The 22,108-nt window shown below is 36.4% G+C and overlaps 4 protein-coding genes across 5 annotated transcripts; 2 read left to right on the forward strand and 2 right to left on the reverse strand.

Moving 5' to 3' along the window:
- The first annotated feature begins 97 nt into the window (after positions 1-97).
- On the forward strand, positions 98-4,661 carry LOC140037077 (MLO-like protein 13). Its single transcript, XM_072081043.1, has 14 exons — positions 98-836; positions 929-986; positions 1,088-1,299; positions 1,488-1,604; positions 2,052-2,112; positions 2,288-2,373; positions 3,007-3,081; positions 3,195-3,283; positions 3,383-3,432; positions 3,536-3,576; positions 3,668-3,877; positions 3,973-4,040; positions 4,124-4,184; positions 4,273-4,661. Exons 1-14 carry the CDS (start codon positions 717-719, stop codon positions 4,495-4,497), a joined length of 1,473 nt encoding a protein of 490 aa, XP_071937144.1. The 5' UTR covers positions 98-716; the 3' UTR covers positions 4,498-4,661.
- A 950-nt stretch (positions 4,662-5,611) lies between these two features.
- Positions 5,612-8,914, reverse strand: LOC113727910 (uncharacterized). The gene is made up of 5 exons (XM_027252311.2): positions 8,554-8,914; positions 7,835-7,998; positions 6,396-7,077; positions 6,211-6,302; positions 5,612-6,115 (listed from the first exon to the last, which is right to left on the reverse strand). Exons 1-5 carry the CDS (start codon positions 8,869-8,871, stop codon positions 5,959-5,961), a joined length of 1,413 nt encoding a protein of 470 aa, XP_027108112.2. The 5' UTR covers positions 8,872-8,914; the 3' UTR covers positions 5,612-5,958.
- A 5,057-nt stretch (positions 8,915-13,971) lies between these two features.
- On the forward strand, positions 13,972-15,311 carry LOC113723740 (mitogen-activated protein kinase kinase kinase 20-like). Its single transcript, XM_072077888.1, has 2 exons — positions 13,972-14,700; positions 15,180-15,311. Exons 1-2 carry the CDS (start codon positions 13,972-13,974, stop codon positions 15,309-15,311), a joined length of 861 nt encoding a protein of 286 aa, XP_071933989.1.
- Positions 15,312-15,983: 672 nt separating this feature from the next.
- LOC140003774 (uncharacterized) lies at positions 15,984-20,931 on the reverse strand. Of its 2 annotated transcripts, none has more exons than XM_072081047.1 (6): positions 20,665-20,931; positions 19,486-19,592; positions 18,089-18,356; positions 17,130-17,366; positions 16,755-16,972; positions 15,984-16,413 (listed from the first exon to the last, which is right to left on the reverse strand). In XM_072081047.1, exons 3-6 carry the CDS (start codon positions 18,332-18,334, stop codon positions 16,158-16,160), a joined length of 957 nt encoding a protein of 318 aa, XP_071937148.1. In that variant the 5' UTR covers positions 18,335-18,356; positions 19,486-19,592; positions 20,665-20,931; the 3' UTR covers positions 15,984-16,157. The 2 variants fall into 2 exon arrangements, with proteins under 2 accessions (XP_071937148.1, XP_071937149.1); XM_072081048.1 differs by lacking the exon at positions 20,665-20,931 and adding an exon at positions 20,292-20,429.
- Between the last annotated feature and the right edge of the window lie 1,177 nt (positions 20,932-22,108).

The following is a 22,108-nucleotide window of genomic DNA, read 5'->3' on the forward strand; positions in this document are numbered from 1 at the left end:
TGTTTGGCCTTGCTATCAACAATGCTTCAGGCATGTCGGTGTCTTGGCTACTACCCCTGCTGATAAGCATGTGGTCTAATTTGGCCAGCTTATTGCTTCATTTAAATCATCTCTGGGTAGATCTTTGTTGTTAGTGGGGTGACCTTGCAGAATGTGTAACCTCTCTTGCAGTATCCTTCGCGTGAAGCTGCTTCGTAAGCCAAAAGAAACTGCTGTGGCCTTACTTTTTTTTTTTTTTTTTTTAATCGTCATTTTGTATATATTATCCTATTCTATTCTAGTCCTTCTGTGGCCTTACTTAAGGATGGTGGATTGGTGCCTTACTACAGTCTCAGGGCTAAGGTGTGCACTGACAAGCCTCTTACGTTGGAAAATGGGACGCAAAGTGGCTGGCTTCTGCCTCCCATTTTTGTTTCGTTGAGAAAGGAAACTAGCAAGTGTATGTCATGTCGGCTTTGTTCGTTGCTTGGCAATCTTGAACTCTCTACTCTTCCTTCATTCCGAAATATTCTTTACCTCAGGATGATCAGCTTCTCTAGTCTTCTGCCCCTCATTCTACAGTGTTCAGAGTCACATAATATCTCATTAAACAGCGTATATAAATAAATGCATATTATACTTCTATACATCTTTCATCGCATTCCGCCATTTTTCTCAAGCTGATAACACTAATTGCTACGAGTTTACTGGCAAAAATACGCGATTAAGATCTGTCCATGGCGGCAGGGGAGCCCCGGTCTTTCGAATACACACCAACATGGGTTGTGACCGTCGTCTGCTTCATCATTGTTCTCATATCTCTCGGGGCTGAGCGTGGTCTTCATCGACTCGGAAAGGTATCCAAAATCTTCCTTGCTCGCAAGAAAATCCGTTTTTCCAACTTAGCGTTCGGCCTATTTAATCTGATTGTCTGTTGTTTTGGATTCAGTTGTTCAAGCACAGGAAGCTACACGCGTTGTATGAGGCATTAGAGAAGGTCAAGGGAGGTCTGTGATTGTTAATTAAGTATCCCAGAATTTCTGATCAACAACAGTATTCACAACTTTGCCTTACGATGCATGTGCTGTTTTCCTTTCCATTGTTGCAGAATTGATGCTTTTGGGGTTTATTTCCTTACTCTTGACGGTGTTTCAAGGTCTAATAAGCCATGTATGCATTCCTCGTGATTCTGCAAACATCATGCTCCCATGCAAGCTTAAAACTGAGGCATCCTCTGGTGGTTCTGAGCATCTTGGCATCGCCAAACATGGGAGGAGGCTTTTGGCTGAAGATGTGAGCTTGGAAACTTGTGCACGCCAGGTATCATGATGTTTCAAAAAAAAAAAAAAGGGATAATCTTTACTTTTACTTTCTGGTCTAAACGCACAGAATTCATGTATACATGGGTTCCATTCTACTACTTAAAAGAAGATAATTTCCAAGTTATGTTCGAGGTTTCAATTGTTTTTTTTTTCTTTTCCTGTTTATATGTTGGATTACATTTACAGGGAAAACTCCCACTGTTGTCACTGGAAGCATTGCATCAGCTTCACATTTTCATCTTTGTGTTGGCTGTGGTTCATGTGATCTTCTGTGTTACCACCATGCTTCTTGGAGGAGCAAAGGTACTGCATTCGAAGCTCGTTGTACAATAATATGAAAATCATACAGTCCCGCTGGAATTTTTGTTGCCTCTGTTCGGAAGACAAGTTGCAAAGTGAATTTTACGGCGTCAAATGGTATTTAGTCTGGTCGAAAAGTTGGAATACTCCTAAGTGAAAAAAAAAAAAAGATATTTAGTATGTGTTTTAATTTATCTTTTGGTTATCCATTCCGAAAAATCTGAATTACACACTAAAAATTTCTAGTTTGGTAAAAGTTGTGTTCCGACAACTGCATCAAATATGATCTCAAATCTTGCTGCTTAAATTATCTTCCGGAGAAGTTACAGTAGTTTTTCAAAGTGCAAATCCCATATTCGATCTATATATTTAATCAAACAAAGTGAATTGTTTGTTTTTGTCTAAATTTAGCAATTTTTTTTTTAATTCATAAACTTGATCTCATCGTAGATAAGACTATGGAAGCACTGGGAGAATTCAATTAGAAGCGAGACATCACAACCACACAGGGGTAATTTTTCTGGCAAATTATTACTTTTTTTATAAACAAAATTATGCTTTTAAATAACAATTACTAGCAACTATTTAAGAATTATATATATTCTACCAAGAATTATTTGGTTCCGTTGGTGTAAAAAAAAAAATTTTTTTTTTTGTGGGGTTTGTTGCACTTTTCATTGTTGCAGCTCATGCAATTCATATCCACCACCACCGAATATTCAAGGAGAGAGCAGGGAGATATTGGAGAAAGTTTGCTGTTGTGAGTTGGGTGGTGAGTTTCTTTACCTTCTTCATTAATGAATTGTACTAAAAATAATTTGACTTATCCATGTTAAATATTTAGCTTTAGTACCCATTGTCATATGATAGTACATTTTACTTGCTCATTGTAAATATCATTTACTAGAAGTAGTAGTTAGTTTAGGGGTTAATTACTTTTGCCTCCCTTATAATTTGGCCATCCCAGACAAAATATACCAGCAATTAAAATACCCAATTCTTTTATTCTAACATTGAATAACCCTGAAAAACTAGGGAATTTCTGTTTTCCTATGAATTTTCTTCTTAGTCTATAACAGATTTTCTTGATCCTATAACGTTCCGCTAAAAATTGGCAAATGAATGATCCATATTTGAGAAGATGACTCTCATATTTGAGAAGGCATTTAATTACTTAATTTGAGTAAAAATGAACCACGTATTATCGTTTATGATTACTATCTACTTTCTCCGGAGATATATTGAGTAAAAACGAACCATATATATATATATATAAATATTTTTGGTTGGAAACACCATTTTGAGATGCATTTTCTCTTGATTTAATTTGTCTATGGCTTGGTGAAGTAACTTCCAATCTTTCATCTCATACAAAATTTTTTTGTTGGTCCAAAATCTTTTGCAGGTATCGTTCTTCAAGCAGTTTTATGGCTCAGTCACCAAGTCAGACTACATTGCTTTGCGAAGAGGATTTATACGTGTACAATTATCAATTAACATTGCTCTGATTCAAACATGTAATTTCTGGTGTAAACAAATATTTTTCTTCCATCATTCTTCATTGTGTGTGCTGTCCACCTATCTTGCTTTCAGGCTCATTGTCCCTCCATGCCTCACTTCGATTTTCACACTTACATGATGCGAACCCTCGAACTGGACTTCAAGCAAATAGTTGGTATAAGGTATAACTAGCTGCCTACCTATACACATTCAACTTCTCATATTCTAGACTATAATGAAAAGTCATTCCAACAATGTTGATGCCTGATCCTTAACAACAGCTGGTACTTGTGGGTCTTTGTAATGGTCTTTTTGTTGATGGATTTGGCAGGTATGTCAAATTCTTCTTTGGTTTCTGTATTTCATTCTTGTCATGACCACATTTGGAAAATTTATATTGATCCTGCCCTTCTGTGCATGGTCAATTGCTGCAGGGTGGCACTCATACTTCTGGCTATCATTCTTGCCTTTAGTAGTGAGTAAATCAACTTAATTTACCCCCTTAAATAGCTGTTACCTGCTCAGTTCATGCAGCTACTAAGGTTTTCATGAGGTTCAAATTGCAGCTATTACTTCTTGTGGGTGCTGAATTAGAGCACATAATTACTGAATTAGCTAAGGGGGTTGCAGAACAAAGGAATGGAGAAGCTGATGCTGCACCGGTGAAGCCTTCTGATGAACTTTTTTGGTTTCATAGCCCAAATCTTTTCCTATACTTGATTCACTTCATATTGTTTCAAAATTCATTCGAGATTGCTTTTCTTTTTTGGGTTTGGGTAAGTGAGTTGATAATTTTTGCTGATGCATTGTTCTTGATCATGTGGAACAACTTCCAAGTGTACTAACCCAAACCCGTTTCATCACCCTCCAGACCACTTATGGGTTCAAATCATGCATTATGGAAAAATTGGGGTTTATTATCCCAAGACTCACTATAGGGTAATTACTAGGAAATGAGAAAAATAAATACTGTAGCTTCCCTGCCCTTATTTTGTCCATTGACAAATATTTCATCCATGCAGGATACTTGTCCAAGTTCTTTGCAGTTACAGTACCTTACCTTTATATGCTTTAGTCACACAGGTACTATAAATTAGGAATGAATCTGATGTCGAATTAAAAATTTTATATTTTTTCCTAACTTTTTATTTTTATTTATTTATTATTATAGATGGGTAGCTTGTTTAAGCAAACGATGTTCGATGAATACATACGCGAGCTCATTTTGAAATGGGCAAGGAGGACACCTAGTTCTGCCGCAGGTGAAAGTCACAGGTTGGCTAGCCAATCTACGGAGAGCATTCATGCTTCTGAGCAGCCAACTCTTGATGATGCTATTGCAACATCAGTAATTGAGCTTAATCATCACAACGAATCTCAAACACCATTTTCATGATGATCTTTTAATTCGAGGAAGATGTACTATCGTGTATCCAATTCATGAATGAGCAGATAACTAAAGTTTCTTCTTTTCTTTTCTTTTTTTTTTGTGTTTTTCTTTTCTTGTCTTCTGTAAATAACAGCATCATGATTAATGAGATTAGATTCTAATTTAAGTGATAGCTCATGTTTAAAGGGTTAAAATAATAATAAAAAAAGGACTCTTGAAATAATAATAATATTTTTAGCCACTTTATCCAAATTGCGAAGTTATCAATTCAAACATAGAACAATGCTCCATTTGGATTAGCTATTTTTCGAGATATTTTTGAAATATTTTATTATAACCATGTAGATAAAACATTTTTATTATAGATATTTTTTTTCTGGTATTTTTGGAATATTTTTGAAAATATATTTTAGAATATTTTTAAAATTTAAAATTTAAGTGAGATATTTTTAAAATTTTATAAAATCTTACAACCATCTACCACTATACCACCCCTCCCCTCCTCTCTCCTCTCCACTCTTTTTCGCCACCCCCTCCCCCCCTCTTTGGTCACGGGTCATGACCAGAGAGAGGGAGAGGGGGAGGGGTCCCATGAGAGAGACGTGAGGAGGAAGGAGGAGAGGAGGGGAGGGGAGAAAGAGGGAGGAAAAGGGAGGGGGAGGTAGAAAGAGCGGAGAAAGGGGAGGGGAGGAGGGAGGTGGAAGAAGGAGGGGGAGGAGGGAGGAGAGAAGGGGAAGGGGTGGCGGGTGGTGGTGTTTTTATTTTTTTGTATATTTGGAATTGTTTTTGATATATTGTATGGATATGGTGTTTTGAAATTATTTTTATTTGTATATTACTGTAGCATTGTATATAAAAAACATGTTTTTAAAAAATTGAGGAATCCAAACGGAGCAAATAGTATCGATTATATTTGAAAGACCAAAATATTTGGGCTACTAGTTATACGGCTAAATTATCACTGAAGGATGTTTACAGTAGTCACATACTTCTATAATCATATGGACCATCTTTTAATTCAAGCAGGTGACTTTCTGATTCATTAGGAAAACATATCCAACAGAGCAACTAGACCAAGCAGAACAAACTAGGCAGCAGTTTGATCGGAGTAATCATGCTATGCTGCAACTTCCCATGTATTCTGCTTAGTTATTTCATGTTATACAGTGTACATCAACATGGTGAGATCCTTCTTGATGACTTGAGCAGAAGGACAAGCATTGAATGAATAAACGTAAAATTGTATACTGATCTTAAGTAAACCATGAAAGACTACTTTTGCCCCTTAGACAGGCAAGAATTACAGCCTAAGCATCGTTACAGAAGCCACTTAGTTGATAAGATGGGGAAACCTAATGAGGCAGAAAGAGTTCTATGGTAGTGGAGCCTATATGTTGGCACATAATTTAACATGTTGAGGCCAGACAAACCACTGGGCTTAGAATTGCCACACCTTTGTTGTTTCATTTACTGAAGATGCTTCTCTGACACAGATATCTTTTTCCTCTTACATTTGGCATTCCTTTTGGGTCTCATATTAGTTGCAGTAATAAGCTTATAGTTAGTTGGAGGCATTTCACTTAGCTTCCCAAACCAATCCTCATAAAAGCTCCATATCTCTGACCTGTTCAAGAGAAAAATCAAGAATATAGTACCTATGCACTAGGGAAGTAAAGAAGTATAAGGTCACAGACAGAGAAATTGAAACTGTTCATTTACCAGTATGCCAAAAACTGAAATGGTGCATACTTTCCATAGATTATTTCGAGATCCCCATCAACTGTCTTGATGGTAGTCTGTCTGGCATGAACCTGAAATGCATATTTTAAATTTTGTAGTATATACCAGGTCAGAAAGTAAATATGCATGGGACCAAAAATGCACAAGATTATTAAAGAAAGTACCTGTTTCATATGCCTAATTGTTTCTGAATCAGAGGGAATGACATGATAAAATCCCATGCACATAAGAACATTAGCACATGTAAAAGGGCCGAATCCATCAATTTCTTTTAATTGCTCAGCCAAAATATTGTAGCTAGATAAGGTTGGTTGTCTACCAGTTTCTTCAAGTTCTCCCAACTTGATACCACCTTGAACCACAAGCTGGGCAAGTTTCAATATGCGACTAGCTCGATAACCAAGATTGCAACGCCTTGCTAAAACAGATTCATCAAGACTTGCTAATTCATTTGGGCTTGGGAAATTACCCATCCTATAGCAATTATAAGGTTCGGACCCATCTGAACATGAAAAGTCATCCAATTGGGGAAAATTTATTAGCCTTCCATCCCCAACCCTTTTGGAGCAGTGTAAAACATGATCACAAGCCATTTTGAACACTGAAACTTCTTCACCGACAGCATTTGCATCAGTAAACTTGTTTGCTAAATTCTCTGGACACTTTTGAACTTCCATCTTTCTCTTTGTTTCCTTCCCAGCAGGTGTTTTTGGAATAAAATGCTCACTGTCAGCTGTTTGACTTCTGGAATCTGTGTCATTATGAACTTTATCCCTTGACAATGGGTATTGCAGTTCCCACTGAAGCTCACAAAGGGCTGTAGCCATGCTCAAACTCCTTGGCCACCTGAAAGAGGGAAAAACTACGACAATTATCTACTTCTTTAAGTCCAAAACATCTCAAAATCTAACTCTTCACGACCATTCTATGCTTTGCAGGCAAAAAGAGCCCCATTATCAGTTTCACAACACAGAGATAAAACCAGTAACCAACTAATCATTTGTGAAAAACCTTTGCAACCTTGTTAGTTGTTATATGAAGCGTAATCACAGCAACCAAATGTCTAGATATGCCATCACGACTGACATCCTAAGACCTTCTAGTGGTCTAGTCGATTACTATGAATCTATTAACATAAATCCATGACATCCGAATATCGTTGCCTTAAATATATACTGAATGCAAGCTATTCTTAAAAAGAATAGTTTGCAGTTAAATCAATAGAGTTCTCATATGCAAATCCCATGGATAAGAATATTTTGAATTTGGTAGAGTAGGAAAGAACATTCAAAAGCAATCAAGGCTCTAATGACAACTGCTTTTCGGGAAAGCATTTTTCCCTACTCTACCAAACTTGAAATAACCTGCCTCTTATATGGGGCTTTGTCAGATGAGAAGTCTGTTAATTTAACTGCCAGCTACCAAGCACAAATTGTTGGACCTTTTACTACATTGTTGGCAAACATGATCTTTATTTATTCATCGAAGGGTAGACCCAAAGGATAAACTCAAAGTTTCATTACCTCAACACATCGAAGGTACAAGACAATGACCGTACATACTTGCACGAGACAGATTCTACAAGCAGGGCAGACCCACTTACTGGCAATTGCAGAGGAGGATACACTTAATCATGTCCTCGAACAAGGTTGGTGACCGGAATATTCTCCCAAATTCCCTCTCTTTTGCTTCCGTGTGGATCTCTTGAAAGTCCCTCACAGTCCTATTATCTTCCTCTGACAATCGTAGCATTCGCCTTACTTGATTCTACACACAAAATTTGTGAGAAGGATGCACTCCCTAGCCCAATGAATATAAATAGCCACAATTTTGATTGTAGTTATTGCAAAACACATTTCTACAGCTTTGTCCAGGGAATGCACAGTTAACATTGCACGTACAAATCATCATATGAATGCTTTACACTAAATAATTCTTGATTTTCGCCCTCTTAGCAGGGCAATCGGGGTGTGCCGTTTGCATTAATTTTCCCAATTTTAGTTGAACAACTACTATATTATTGATAATAGGGGTATTAGAAGGCGAAATAATGTGCTTATTTTTAAGGCTGCTTTTACAATTATGAATCTCATATATTAGGATAGTAATAATAACAATAATAATAATAAATCTCATACACCAAAACATTAGGAATCATTAAAAGCTATGAATCATACAACCTGAAAGCATCCCCACCCATTTTAATCAAATGTCAATTTTCTCCTTAATTCCTTTCATTTGCTTTACTGATTTTCAAAATTCACGCCAACAAGATATAAGAAAGAAATGAAAAAGCCCAGAAGAGATTAGGAAGAAGAGTACCAGCAAAGAGTGTTGTTGTTGAGAAGATAGAGAATCAGTCCCAAAGACTTGAAGTTCGAGGGATTGAGAAGGGCGACAGGGCTGTGAGATTTTGACGGTGACTGACTTTTGGTGATCAGGGTCGTTGAGATTGAGGCTGAGACGAAGAGGGCGTTGAAGGGTCTTGGATTTTGGGTCCCAGAAATTTGGTGCCATCATGAATAGCCCATGGCTGCAGACTGCTTTTTCCAGTTTGAATGTGGCTGCAGCCTCTCCAAGCGGCAGCTCCACCACCGTGGTCAGGTGGTTTCCGCCGGTTAAGCTGCTCTGGATTTCCATTTCCGATACTTGCCGTTAACTGACTGAGTAGTTCGTGGAAGTGTCAAATTAAGTAGTCGTATAGTATGGAAAAGGATAATTTCAGAAACCTCCCCTGAGGTTTCTGACACTTTCACTGACATCCCCTGAGGTTCTCAAAATTTCACTTACCTCCCTTGATAAAAAATTGGGCCCCTTTTCTGACGTCATCAGGGCCAAAATTACAGATATATCCCAAGTAGTTGGGGTTAATTACTACCGTTTAGTTACATAATGGCATCTGATATGATTAATTAAGCTTAACAACAATAATAGAAACTTGATTCCTGATACATGAATTAATCCAGTCATTTTGGGAGTAAGGCGCCAATTGAGCTGCAATATTGGCGCCATTTTTTGTGCCTGGTGTGATTTGACAAGAGGAAATAACAAGATCACATATAAGATCACTTATATGTGGTCTTATACGACATTCTGGATATAGGAAAAGAAACAGAGGAAATAACAAGAACAAAAATGGAAAGGAAATTGTGATCAAACCAGTGGTCCTAATATGCACTGGAGTAGCGGCAACAAAGTGAAGAATTAATTGTTACTAAGCTCCACCGCCAACCCTCCATTTCGAAAAAAAAAAGACAAAAGCAAAACAAAAGCAAACACACGAAGCGCAGAATAACGTTGAAACCCGCAAGCGGGATTCTGTGTTTTTTCTATTTCAAGGTTAGCTCGCATGCGGGTTAATGTTATATTTGAGCGCGAGAAGAAAAAATTGGTAATTAGGCTCTTTGGGCATTATAAGTAAATATTTAAATTAATGGCAGTTTTATTACACCAATATTATTGTATTATCATTATTATGATTATTGTATTATTTCTTATGCAAATATAACATTTAATTATCCAAGCAGTTTGATTTTATTTTTACAATTTATAAAATTTTTATCACTTATATAATATTTTTAAAACCCTAATACATCTAAATTTGATTTTATTTTTCAAATTTATAAGATTTTTATTTAAAAAAATGGGATACGGATAAGATATCCGGTTGGTTCGATTTGCATAGGTGCATATGAGAATATCCGAATACTCCTGAAACCCGCAAGCGGGATTCTGTGTTTTTTCTATTTCAAGGTTAGCTCGCATGCGGGTTAATGTTATATTTGAGCGCGAGAAGAAAAAATTGGTAATTAGGCTCTTTGGGCATTATAAGTAAATATTTAAATTAATGGCAGTTTTATTACACCAATATTATTGTATTATCATTATTATGATTATTGTATTATTTCTTATGCAAATATAACATTTAATTATCCAAGCAGTTTGATTTTATTTTTACAATTTATAAAATTTTTATCACTTATATAATATTTTTAAAACCCTAATACATCTAAATTTGAATCTAATTTTCTACAAGTCATACTTATAAATGCGAAATCTAACAAAAAAGTTAAATACAATTTTTGCAGGTCAAATTTAACAAATGCGAGCTATTTGCAAAATTTTAAATATTTGCAACATTTTTTAAAACAAAAATTAGAAGCTTTCTGCAAATAATTCCCTACCTCTCAAAAAATACCAAAATAAAAAAGATAAGAGCTCGCATTTGCTTCCTAGAAATAATTCCCTAGCTCTTAAAAAAGGAAAAAAAAAATTGAGAAGAGCTCGCATTCGTGGAATGCGAGCTCAATAACCAGAGCTCGCATTCCACGAATGCGAGCTCTTGTAAGCTCGCATTTGTGAAATTCACAAATGCGAAGACCCCCCTGACGGAAATTAAACCCAAAATCACCCCTTTTGTAGAATTTTTTTAAAATTCATCACAAAGTTGGAAATTTCTCAATAGAAATACAACTTGTCTGGATTCCTTTCACTCTCTGATATCATTACGGTTGCTTTGCGATTACAGCGGCAAAACCTGTTTTTAATGGAGAAAGATGTAGGTGAATTCCATGATTCTCCCCTATGGCTTGAAGAGGCCATGGTTGCAGCTAAAACTTTTTACTCAGAGCTCTAATTGTAGCACAGCAAATGCATTTGTTATCACTCCAAATTAGTAGCAAAGAATGTTAATAGCTTGAAACCTCAGAGGTAGTTAAGTTGCTTTGCTTTATATGCTATTGCTACTAAAACAGCAAACCTTCTGGCCGTTGCAATTTGCAGCTAGCCGTTGCAAAATCTGCCAAATAACTGTTGCATGGCACATCTGGTGCATGCAATTTTTTGTATTGCACTTACCCCCCCTCAACTTTACTAATTAGTCCAAATCATTTATTCTTCTTTGAATCTTCTACTAATACAACTTCTGCAAAGGGTAGCTATGGAATAAAAATACCTTCTCACACATGAAAATAATATTTTAATCTGATTTGGACTGGATTGTTACCACAAAATCAAAAGCAAGGGAGGTAAGTGAAATTTTGAGAACCTCAGGGGATGTCAGTGAAAGTGTCAGAAACCTCAGGGGAGGTTTCTGAAATTATCCCTATGGAAAAATTAGATGAGATGAGAAACGAATGAGAATGGCCCACAAAAAATAAAAAAAGAAGGAATTGTAAATATTTTAGTGTTCTATGTCCAAAGAACCAAAGATTCTAGTATGCTTGGATTTGATGAAAATTTAGGGGGTTTTTTGTTTATGCAAATTAACCTCAGTTCCCATCCTATATCTTTTTCCATTGCATACAAGTAAAGGACGAAAAGCTAGCTTGCATGGTTTCTACATCAGTTTACACTTTACACTTCAGGTAGGATTCAATTCATAGAGGTGCTACTTCGGACTATCTCCTTTCATTCTTCTTTCTTTCTTTCTTTCTTCTTCTTTTTTAACCCTATAATATGCGCAGGAACTTGCTTAATATATTATGCACGTACAATGATCATAATATATTGCTAATAACTAAAACTTGTAATTTCTGATGTAACCAATACTTTTCTTCTTAATTAGCATTCTTGATTTCTTGTCCCTATCTTGCTTTCAGGGCCATTGTCCCTCCAATCCATGCCTAATTTTGATTTTCATACCTATATGTGGCAGGTGTGTAACGATGTACAGGACTTCAAGAAATTAGTTTCCTCCATTCTAGAAAACTGAATGAGAAGTCACTGGAATTCTTCATGCCAATAAAATTGATGGCTGATCCTTAACTCAGCTGGTACTTGTGGATCTTTGTTATGCTCTTTTTGTTAATGAATTTATCAGGTAGGTGGATCCTTTCTGTTCTGTTTACATATTGATATGGTGATGGAATTCAATCCAACTTAATTACCCACTTATAGAGCTGCAGTTAACTACTTATTTTGTGCAGCATTGAGATTTTAATCTTTGTCCAATTGAAGCTATTATTTCTAGTAGGTGCAAAATTAGAACATGAGTGGAGCATTCGGATGAACTGTTTTGGTTTCACCTCCCAGCTCTGGTTCTGTACTTGATTCACTTCATACTGTTTCAGAATTCATTTGAGATTTGCTTTTCTTTTCTGGGTTTGGGTAAGTAAATTGACATTTTGGCTGATTCATTGTTCTTGATATCATGTTGAATATCTTCAAGTGTACTAATCCAAAGCCCTTTTTATCACTCTGTAGGGCACATATGGGTTCAAACTTTTCAAATCATAAATTATGGGAGAATTGGGATTTATTATTCCGAGACTTACTTAGGGTAATCACTTGGAAGGACTAATATCTTTGGTTTCTTCTTGTGACTAAATGTATACACATTGATAACTATATATATATTGCTCATGCAGAATAACTGTTCAAGTCCTTTCCAGTTGCAACACTTTACCTTCGCGTGCTTTACTCTCACAGATATTAAATATAGAAGACGTTAATTATTTTCTATCTGAAAAAATGTATTTTCTATCTCTATTTTTTTTTTTTTTGGAAAAAATTTTGAGTACATTTGGTATAGCCCATATTTTAGCATGGATATTCAACCAATTGGAAGAAGCAATTTTTTTTAATTACCACATTTATGACTACCCTAATTCTCACAAGCTTTGGCAAAAGTTTAGGAATAACATAATATTGATTTTTTACTTAAATTTTGATTTCTGATCGTTTAATCTGTTTTATACGGACATGTAGCGTGTTTTAAGCCAAACACGCTTAACTTTTTTTTTTTGAGTGAAAAAAAGTTTAAATGAATTCGACTCCGATCATGGATCACAGTATGCCATCGAAATCATATTCTTACAAATCACCTGTCAGACACGCTTGATGCCTATACATAAGGGCAAATTTTGGGGCGGGCAAGATGCTTTGGAAGACTTGGAAGTCATAGGCAGCAGGTTAACGAATCTATTAGTAGCATTTATTTTGTTGAGCATCCATCTCTTGGTGTGACATTACAACCTCAGTAATTGTGCTTACACATCAAAACATATCTGAAATACCATTTTCTTATCTTTTAACTCGAGGAAGATGTACTATTTAATTCATAAACGAGTAGATAATGAATTTTTTTTTTGTTTTTTATTTTCTTGTTTGTAAATAACAGCATTAAATTAATCATAAGGTTAATTTCTAATTTAATTGCTAATTAACTAGAGCAGATGGCTCATGTTTGAAGGGTTAAAGAATAATCTTGAGCATGATTTCGTTGGCAACCAATCACATTTAGAAATTACGCTAAACAGTATATAAAAGCAAGCTATGAAAAACATTTGATTTTCTAATGCATTTGGTCTATATAAACACGGCTACTTTCTCATATAAGTTGATAAATTAATTTAGGTAACAAATCCGATATAAGTAGATAAGTTGATTTAGGTAACAAATACAACACTGATGCAAATTCCTAATGTCCAGTTTCCAAAAATGAACTATAGAACAGAATCTAGAAGTCTATCTCGACAAGGATTAACAACATGTTGACAAATAAGAATACCGAATCCAATCTAGACAAGGATTAATAATGTGCTAGTACTATACATAATAAGAGAGATCGTTTCGCCACAAAAGTTGAGCCCTGCAAAAGAGTTTCCTGTGGATGATACAAACGCCAATACTATCAAGATAATATCGCATTCTAAGCCACCATCCCCTCTTCGAGATCAATAATTGTGCAGCAGTTTCATCAACAAGTGATTCGGCTGCGGCGTTCTCAAGATGGTCAAGATGACGAGTGTATTCACCGCTACAACTTTGAAGTGGAAGAAGTACAAAAAACTTGGAGCCGGATCGTACGGGACTGTATACTTGGCTGGTGAAGCCAATTCTCTATTCCTGGGACGTTCGTTTGCAGCAGTTAAGAGTGCTGAGTTTCGGCACTCAAAAGAAACTATAAAGGAGGCGGAGTTCTTGAAAGAAGTAGCAGATAATCCCTATATTGTTCGGTGCTTTGCCGAGGATATTAGCATCGAGAATGGAAAAGAAGTTTACAACATGTTAATGGAATATGCACCCGGAGGCACCCTTCATGATCTGATCGTCGCTTACAACGTTAAGGGAAGTCTTATGCCAGAATCCCATGCAGCCGCTTACGCCTGCATGTTGCTTAGTGGTCTTTCCCATGTTCATCGGAGAGGGTTAGTTCACTGTGACTTGAAGCCCTGCAACATCCTCCTTTTCCCAAAAATAAATGGGACTGATTTGCTCCATCTGAAGATCGCTGATTTTGGACTAGCCAAGCACGTTTGGGAGGAGGATCGAGTCGAATTGTTGCGTCGCCATCGTGGCACGCGGGTTTATGCATCGCCGGAGTCCATAATGTTTGGGATGCACGGGACGGCAACCGATGTATGGTCACTTGGATGCACTATCTTGGAGATGATGACGGGAAGGCAAACTTGGACGGACGAGGAGATGTGGGATTTGTATGTTGAGATGGTGCAAGGTCCATCCTCAGTAATTTCCGAACTTGGAAAAGACTTTCTGAGCAGATTCTTCCTAGCGGATCCAAATTGTAGATGGACCGCTCCCATGCTTCTTGATCATCCGTTTATTACACGAAATATCAAGGGATTACCTCCAGTCGAAGAAACTCAATTTCAGAACAACCCTTTTGGCATCTACGATAGATGGATTGTTATCGAGCACCTGTTCTCGACTCCGATTCAACCTCAGTCATATCCTTCCTTCTTGTCTCAACCCTCCCGTCCTAAAGAGAATGGTTCATATCAGCTTTTCCCAATTCAATGCAATACACGAGCCGTTGGAGGCCCGTTTTCTATTCCTTGTGGAATAGAATCGATCTACCGTCTCCTGGCATGAGAAGTACAAGATTGCGGGGAAGATTCAGAGGCAAGTAACACGCATGAATTACGAGTATATCAGTTCGTCCACGTTAAAGATGCAGAGTTAACAATGACTCTCATGTGTTGCAGTATATAGAAGAGCAGTGTTCGGCCAAAACTCCAGATTTGAAGCTGGTAGACTTGAAGGACAACCCACAAAGACTTCGATGCAAAGAAGATCTTCAGCTGACAATATCTACTACAGAACTACGTGGGGCTTGATCCCATAAAACCATTTTTATGGATACGCAGGCAGGAATCAATAATGAGCATGCACTAAACAATGGAGTGCATTTTCTTCTCGGGTATCTATCAAAATAACAAACAGTCTTTCTTTCCCATTTTCTTCAAGCCTCAACCGGCCAAATTCTCCAAAGTTCAGCACCCACATCTGAAGAAAGCCCATCACGCTTCCACAAAAAGTCAGCAGACACGACGGAATGGCCTTAGAATTGGAAAAATTATTAGCTTGGGTCTGGAAGGTTAAGGACTAAAATAACATACATGAGTAGATGGATTTTGTTGTGACTTAAATTTTGGTGATCAACAGAATTTTATCTATTTAACGTCATTTAGTTGCAGTTCTTTTGAAGGATGCTTACAGTCAGCATGAACTCAAAAAAAAAAAAAAAAAATTATTCATCCACTTACTTATATGAAGATAGTCTTTTGTGAATTTCGTATCTAGCAAATTTTATTTAGTTTGAAAAATTATCTCGCAATATATAAAGATATATAGAGAAGAGTGTAAAACTTTTAAACGGTTAAATAAACAAACTAAATGATACAAAAGAAAAAGCAAATATGAATTTTGATGGAATAAAGATTAACTGTCATGAGCTGACAGCTGATATTTCATGTGCCAGATTATAAAGAAACTGGAGACACCAAGGAAACCTCTAGAACTAGAAGATGTTAGGCTTTGATATATATTCTCAATGGATGGATTTCAATTTATCTAGTTACAAGTTGTCAATTTCCCAAGGGATCTAAAAGAACTCCCCTGGAAGCTCAGTCAGATTATATACACTCCCAAATATGCCTAAGCTATGTATATATAAGTCACCGTCATGATTGGAAACTCATTTGCTTGGGCTTTTCAAGAGGAAGCTTCTCCATCTCACGATTTTCATTGCCATGGGCAGATTCTGAGTCATTGGTCTCTGCCCTTTTAAGTTCATCCATTTTCCTCTTTGTGTAGACTGTGAAGAGAACTACAGTGATGATTGCTACAACAAAAGAAATGACATTGTAGATTATCTCCAATGGAGTCAAATGATAGTTCCCGTACTTGACATCTGCAAATGTTCTTATTAGCCGACCACTGCAAGAGGAACATAAAATACACAAAATCAGACATTAGCACCAGTGTTGTATAACGAGGATTTCAAGAAAGCACATGTTTCATATTTAATTGATCTACATCAAAAACAGGTTTGCTAACTATAGCTCTAAAACTGGTTTACTCGGTGATGCACTTATCATCAAACAGACAGTAAAAGAGATGCAGAAGTATGCGAATGAAATTAAGAGTTGATTAAGTGATAATCCAATAAAAAAAAATGCCTCACTGCTCCTTTATTTTGTAGAGGGCCTAATGTAAATATGTATGTATTTAGATAACCAGCCAATAGTTGTAGAGAAAAAACAGGTATTGCAACTAACCTGTAGATGTAAAGGAAGGCTTCAGGAATCATCCCTGCAATTGATCCACCTAAGTATGGCCAAAATCTCATGCTTGTCACGACTACAGCATAGTTGAAAATTGTATATGGAAATGGCGAGACCCTGAACAGGGCAACCACTTGAAATTGGTGAAACCAACTTCCTTCTGCTGCCAGTCTGATCATAGCAGCTTTATCGGGCCATCTCTTTAACCATTGCTGCAGATTCAGCAGAGAAAGCAGATTTACTAGTTAGAAAATCAAGGAGCCATATATCATAGGAGAAGAAGGACGTCCATAAGAACCCCCCCCCGCCCCCCCTCTCTTTTTTCCCGGGAAAAGAAGAAGAAGAAGAAGAAGGCAACAGCTGTCTTACATGAATTTTGTCTCTGAAAAGTAAACCAATCCAATAGGGCAGGACCATCCCAACAGTGGTTCCAACCATTATTATCACAAATCCAAGACCATATCCAAATATCATCCCAGCCAGCCACATGGAAGGGCCAGATGGAATTAGAAACACAGGAAATAGTGCCAAAGAAGCAACAAGCACCAGTGCAAGTGTTGGACGACCAAAAGAAGTAGCTTCCCATTGCAGAATAGGCATAAGTACCTAAGCCAGTATTTAAACAAAATAGCTCAGTACCTAGCAGTTGTATTGTCCTAGGGTACAATAGGATATATGTAACAAACCCCAAACAATTTTCATGATGAAATGTTCACCATTATCATGACCTACAGCATAAAATGACTGGAGTTCTGGTGCTATAAGTAACAAATTGCACGAGTAGATACAAATCGCCAATTGGACTAACAAGCAACCACGAATAGCTGGAACATTCTCCAGATAAATCTGGAATGCAGGGCTTTATACATTGTAGAATACAAAATGTCAAATTAGAAGCCATTAACACATATCCAGAATTGTAGGTAACAGGAAGCCATCAAGACTGGTGTTATAGGCAATTCATGGCCACTTCTGGAGAGAGAGATCGACAGGGTTGTGCAAATACTCAGAACCAGAGTGAGTGTAAAAAGTTCTTTCTATAACAATTGCTTGAAAAAACCATCTGGCCCATCTACACACCTACATCCTTCTAGTTGGACCCCAGTTTACAGAATTTTAGGACTTCATCATGCTATTTACATGAAGTGAAAATCGATTACTGACCAAAAGATTTTCTTAATTTAATCAACAGATTTAGCTTTTTTTTGTTTTTATCCTATCAGGTTATGATTTTCTCCCCAGTTTTTATTATTTATCTTTTTTGGGAGGGGCTAGGGTATGGGAGGAAGAGGAAGAGAAGTAGAAGCTTAATGAAGCATAGGAGATACCTTCTCAAAAAGAAAGGGAAGTCCCCATTTGAGAAGAACAAGAAGAATAATAACTGTGCTTGAACACCATATGAAGGCCTTGATCCACCAAATAAGAGACCATCTGCTTGAAGCTTGAGGTTGCAAATTAACGTCTCCAGCTGTTCTAGGTTCATCAGAAATAACAAGCCTCACATACTCACTCTCTCCCCTAACACCTGCAGTGTTTGTATGGGTTTTTCCAAATTTTTCAGCCGAATCTGGCATCTTTATTGAGACACCAGAAAATCTGTCAAAAAAGAATTTAAGAAAAAGAAGATTAAGCGCTCATCAAAAGACCCAATATTGTAGTTACACTCGAAATAGAATTGAAATAAAAATATTAGATTTTCCGTCATGAACAAGGGAAAATTATTTCTCAGAAACATAACTGACACACACACTGCAAATTAAAGGTTAAATAGAAAACTTGCTAGGTCAGGATTAAACAATGTAAATTTTATCTAACAGCTATAAATAAGGCATCAAACCATCTGAAAGATGTAGATCTTTAGCACAGTGGGGGAAAACAACTCTTCTGCTAAGGTTCTTATTATCAAATATCATGTACTCTAATTTACAGACACTGAAGGTTCATGACTCATGAGTTGAGTTATTGTTGTTAACCCATAGAACAAGAAAGGCCATCAGATGCTAGATTTCTTCAGCTAATTGAGCATATAACAGCCAACTTCTGGATTAAGCTACTATTTTTCAAAGCATAGCCACAGTACAAAAGATGCAAAATGATCTCCCCAAAAGGGATTGAGCTCTGTCAATGGGTATTTAAGCATAAGCTCCTGCTTCAGTGAAGAAGCGATATTTCCTTTCATCAACTTACAACTTTTTTGTTTTTCAGTGCAGAGCTCAAATTTTTCAATCAATATAATTTCCTTGCATCAATTTGCAGCCAAATAGACAATGTACTAGAAAAAACATAAGCAAAAGGAGACTCATTTCTATAGCGATAATTATTAAAAACAAAAAAATTAGGAGGTAGAAAGTACACGGACATAGCAGCAAGATCAAGTAATTTGTCTCCAATATGTTTGCAATTGTAAGACAGCATGACCATATTAGTCTAGCAACAGAACATTACAAAATCTCGTAGATTTTGGGTCCAAAAAGTTCTTCACATAATTAAGGGCTCTACTTCGTAACTTCTGCAGCTTATCTGATCTATTTGCAATAGCTATATCATGTCCATAGAAGACAAAGCCGTATGCTACATATCAAAATGACTTCACATGTCAAACAAAGGAGAAGACTGGAATCAGCTATATTCCAAGGCATGTGCAAGCAGTAACAAGATGATGTGATGATTTATACTGCTTCATCCTGTAATAAACCATTCTGTCTTGAATAAATGCGTACCATACCTATTAAACAGGAGGTGCTTGTAATCATTCAAAACCAAGAATCCTCCCTTCCAGCTAGAGAAGTATTTTCCTAGAAACAGAAAAGCATTTCCCAAGTATTTTGGAATCTGCATAAACACCAGAAGGCAACATCTTTAATAGTGTTACAATTACAAAGAACAAGAAGAAGAACATTAGTGGTACTAAATACAGAATCAGCATAGAATTGACCATTTTATCCTTCCCGCACAGACAAAGAAACTGCAAATCGAGAACACATAATAGCTAAATTTTATACATGCATAGTTGAGAACTGTTTTTATTCAACATTTCTTTCAGGAACTAAATAGTTCCCTGATGAATAGAGCATGACGAAATAGTTCAGCTCGATATGCAAGCAAACCAAACATGATCAAAGAAAATAAATTTGGAAGACGGAAATAAAAATAAATGCGAAACTTGACAAACTGTGCCCATAGTATGCCTTCAGCTTCTAATGATCATCAGGCAGTTTTGGCAGGCAAAAACCTACACCCCGGATTGAAAGTGTGAATTCTCAAACTTTACAAACAAATACAGAAATACCCGTTTTGGTAATCAACACTTGCCAATACAAATTAGTGAAGTAGTAGATGGTAGTATCAAGTCGTATTTCCAACTGGTAGAATTCTACGGTAGTACAAAAGATACGTGTAACAAAAAGCTTATTAGTTGGCTTTTATGATTTCTGACAAAGAAACAACAACGAGAAGAACAAGCTGTAGTTAGCAAGGAAAACCAAAAAGAAAAGAAAAAGAAAAAAGGAAAATGAATTCATTTGCACCCACCTCCGGAACTAACTATGCCAACAAGAATATGCCCATCCAGAAAAAGATCCCAACCAACCATTTCTTTCTTCAACCTTCTTCTTTATTTGGGTCCATATGTAAAATCCAACCCCACCACCCACCCAACCAACCCCCCCCCCCCTTCTCCCCACAAAAACACCCCTACCAAAAGGAATAAAAGATGAAAAAAAAAAAAAAAAAACCTAAGCTTTATAACTGAAACCCGAAGTAAACAACAAAATTTCCACATTCCTGAAGAAAGATATCGATGTTACTACCCAGATAAAAAAAAATAAAGAAGTAAACCCAAGGGAAAAGGGGGAAAAAGAGTGGAGAAAATCCCTTAAGGGAGGATTTTAGCGGAACAACTCACTGTGTCAAAAAGGCCGAGTTGAGCTCCGGCTACTGTACTGTACTGATCAAGTCGCTGTAACCGATGAAGAGGTGCCCGGAAGGAGAGAACAAGCAAGCGAAATGGTGGTGATTTTTGGATTAGTATTAAAAGATTTAGTAGTCAAAGAAAAAAGATTATTTCAAACTGAAAAGCATTTCTAGATTGAAACTAAATATGCTTGCTTAGAAAAGACTACTACTAATCTTGAATAAGCTTTGATCGATGGCGGATGATTATGATTACTATAATAAGGGAAAGTAGACAAGTCAAGCTAACGGCTTTGAAGAGAGTGGGCCCTGGGAAAGAGGTTTAACTCGGTTGGGTTTCTTGGTTTTCTTTAGTATATTTATTATCACTCCGCCTTCCTGAATTGACTTTTACTATCGTACACTTCATACTAATTTTCAAATTATAACTCTCAAATATTTGTGATTTTCTTTCTTTTTTTAAGCATAAAGAAAGAAAAACCTGCCCCTTTTTTTTTGTACAAGAAATTAGGTAAATAAATAAGATAATTTTGGTGTAGACATATGTCACATAATCTAATTTTTAAATCCTATTTGGGGTTCCGGTGATTTATAAATAAGCACTTTTTGACATAAGTGCTTTTTTAACAAAAGTACTTCTAAGTTATCAAAACTGGACCGTTTAATTTACGAACTTTAATTATCAAGCACCATAACAAGCACTTTTAGTTTTTAAAAGCACTTTTTTTTGTGGATGCACCGCAACTCCAAATGGGGTCTCAGTATAACATATAATTTTCTGCACTGATTGTATATAAAACTCAATCCAAATAAATTCTCGTAAGATAGTGTATATATGATCTGTAATTTTATTGCTCCTTATTGGAAATGGATGAGTAGTTGGGAAAGTTGCAGATTGATCAAATTTTTACTTTTCTTTCTTGTGAGTATAGAATGTGGAACGTTAGTTGCACCACTCTTGGTGGTTGCCGTTTTGGAAACGTTTGCTTAGGAGGATGTTTTTGTGGTGAAAAAAGGAGAAAGCAAGAGGAGGGGATTGTGACAAGAAAGCGAGGCATGAAGAACCCTTTTGCTTTAGCAACAGATTATCAATTATGATGATGCTGTTTTTTGGTCAAAATTATTGAATGCTTCGTGCATGCCTTTCTCCTTAATTTTGATCCTTTTCATTTATTTTTTTTCTAAATCTTTTTAAAATTTTTTGGGATAGTAACTTGCAAGTTTAAGAAAAGGAAAAAAAAAAAATTGGAAACCACCAAAATCATGGGACAAGAATTGCAGTTTCTGCATTTTTTGTCTTGGCTTCTAGACATGTACGTAATTTCCAAGTCAAAATCGTTTGCTTTCTAGAAACACATTAATGTGAAGACAAAATCAAAATAAAAAAAAAAAGAGGAAAAGTCAACTTTCAGCGTCTTCCCCCAAGAATTTGGAAA

This window comes from Coffea arabica, chromosome 2e (assembly GCF_036785885.1).
Source record: "Coffea arabica cultivar ET-39 chromosome 2e, Coffea Arabica ET-39 HiFi, whole genome shotgun sequence".
Taxonomy (NCBI): domain Eukaryota; kingdom Viridiplantae; phylum Streptophyta; class Magnoliopsida; order Gentianales; family Rubiaceae; genus Coffea; species Coffea arabica.

Excerpts from the sequence above, each read along its gene's own strand:
- LOC140037077 (XM_072081043.1), top strand. The coding sequence starts at position 717 with ATGGCGGCAGGGGAGCCCCGGTCTTTCGAATACACACCAACATGGGTT. Across the intron at positions 1,300-1,487 it reads TGGAAACTTGTGCACGCCAG|GGAAAACTCCCACTGTTGTC; the intron begins GTATCATGATGT and ends TTACATTTACAG. Across the intron at positions 3,433-3,535 it reads TTTGTTGATGGATTTGGCAG|GGTGGCACTCATACTTCTGG; the intron begins GTATGTCAAATT and ends CAATTGCTGCAG.
- LOC113727910 (XM_027252311.2), bottom strand. The coding sequence starts at position 8,871 with ATGGAAATCCAGAGCAGCTTAACCGGCGGAAACCACCTGACCACGGTG. Across the intron at positions 7,999-8,553 it reads AACAACAACACTCTTTGCTG|AATCAAGTAAGGCGAATGCT; the intron begins GTACTCTTCTTC and ends TTTTGTGTGTAG. Across the intron at positions 6,116-6,210 it reads TTTCAGTTTTTGGCATACTG|GTCAGAGATATGGAGCTTTT; the intron begins GTAAATGAACAG and ends TCTCTTGAACAG.
- LOC113723740 (XM_072077888.1), top strand. The coding sequence starts at position 13,972 with ATGACGAGTGTATTCACCGCTACAACTTTGAAGTGGAAGAAGTACAAA. Across the intron at positions 14,701-15,179 it reads TGGTGCAAGGTCCATCCTCA|TATATAGAAGAGCAGTGTTC; the intron begins GTAATTTCCGAA and ends CATGTGTTGCAG.
- LOC140003774 (XM_072081047.1), bottom strand. The coding sequence starts at position 18,334 with ATGCCAGATTCGGCTGAAAAATTTGGAAAAACCCATACAAACACTGCA. Across the intron at positions 17,367-18,088 it reads TTCCCTTTCTTTTTGAGAAG|GTACTTATGCCTATTCTGCA; the intron begins GTATCTCCTATG and ends ATACTGGCTTAG. Across the intron at positions 16,973-17,129 it reads TTTTCAGAGACAAAATTCAT|CAATGGTTAAAGAGATGGCC; the intron begins GTAAGACAGCTG and ends CTGAATCTGCAG.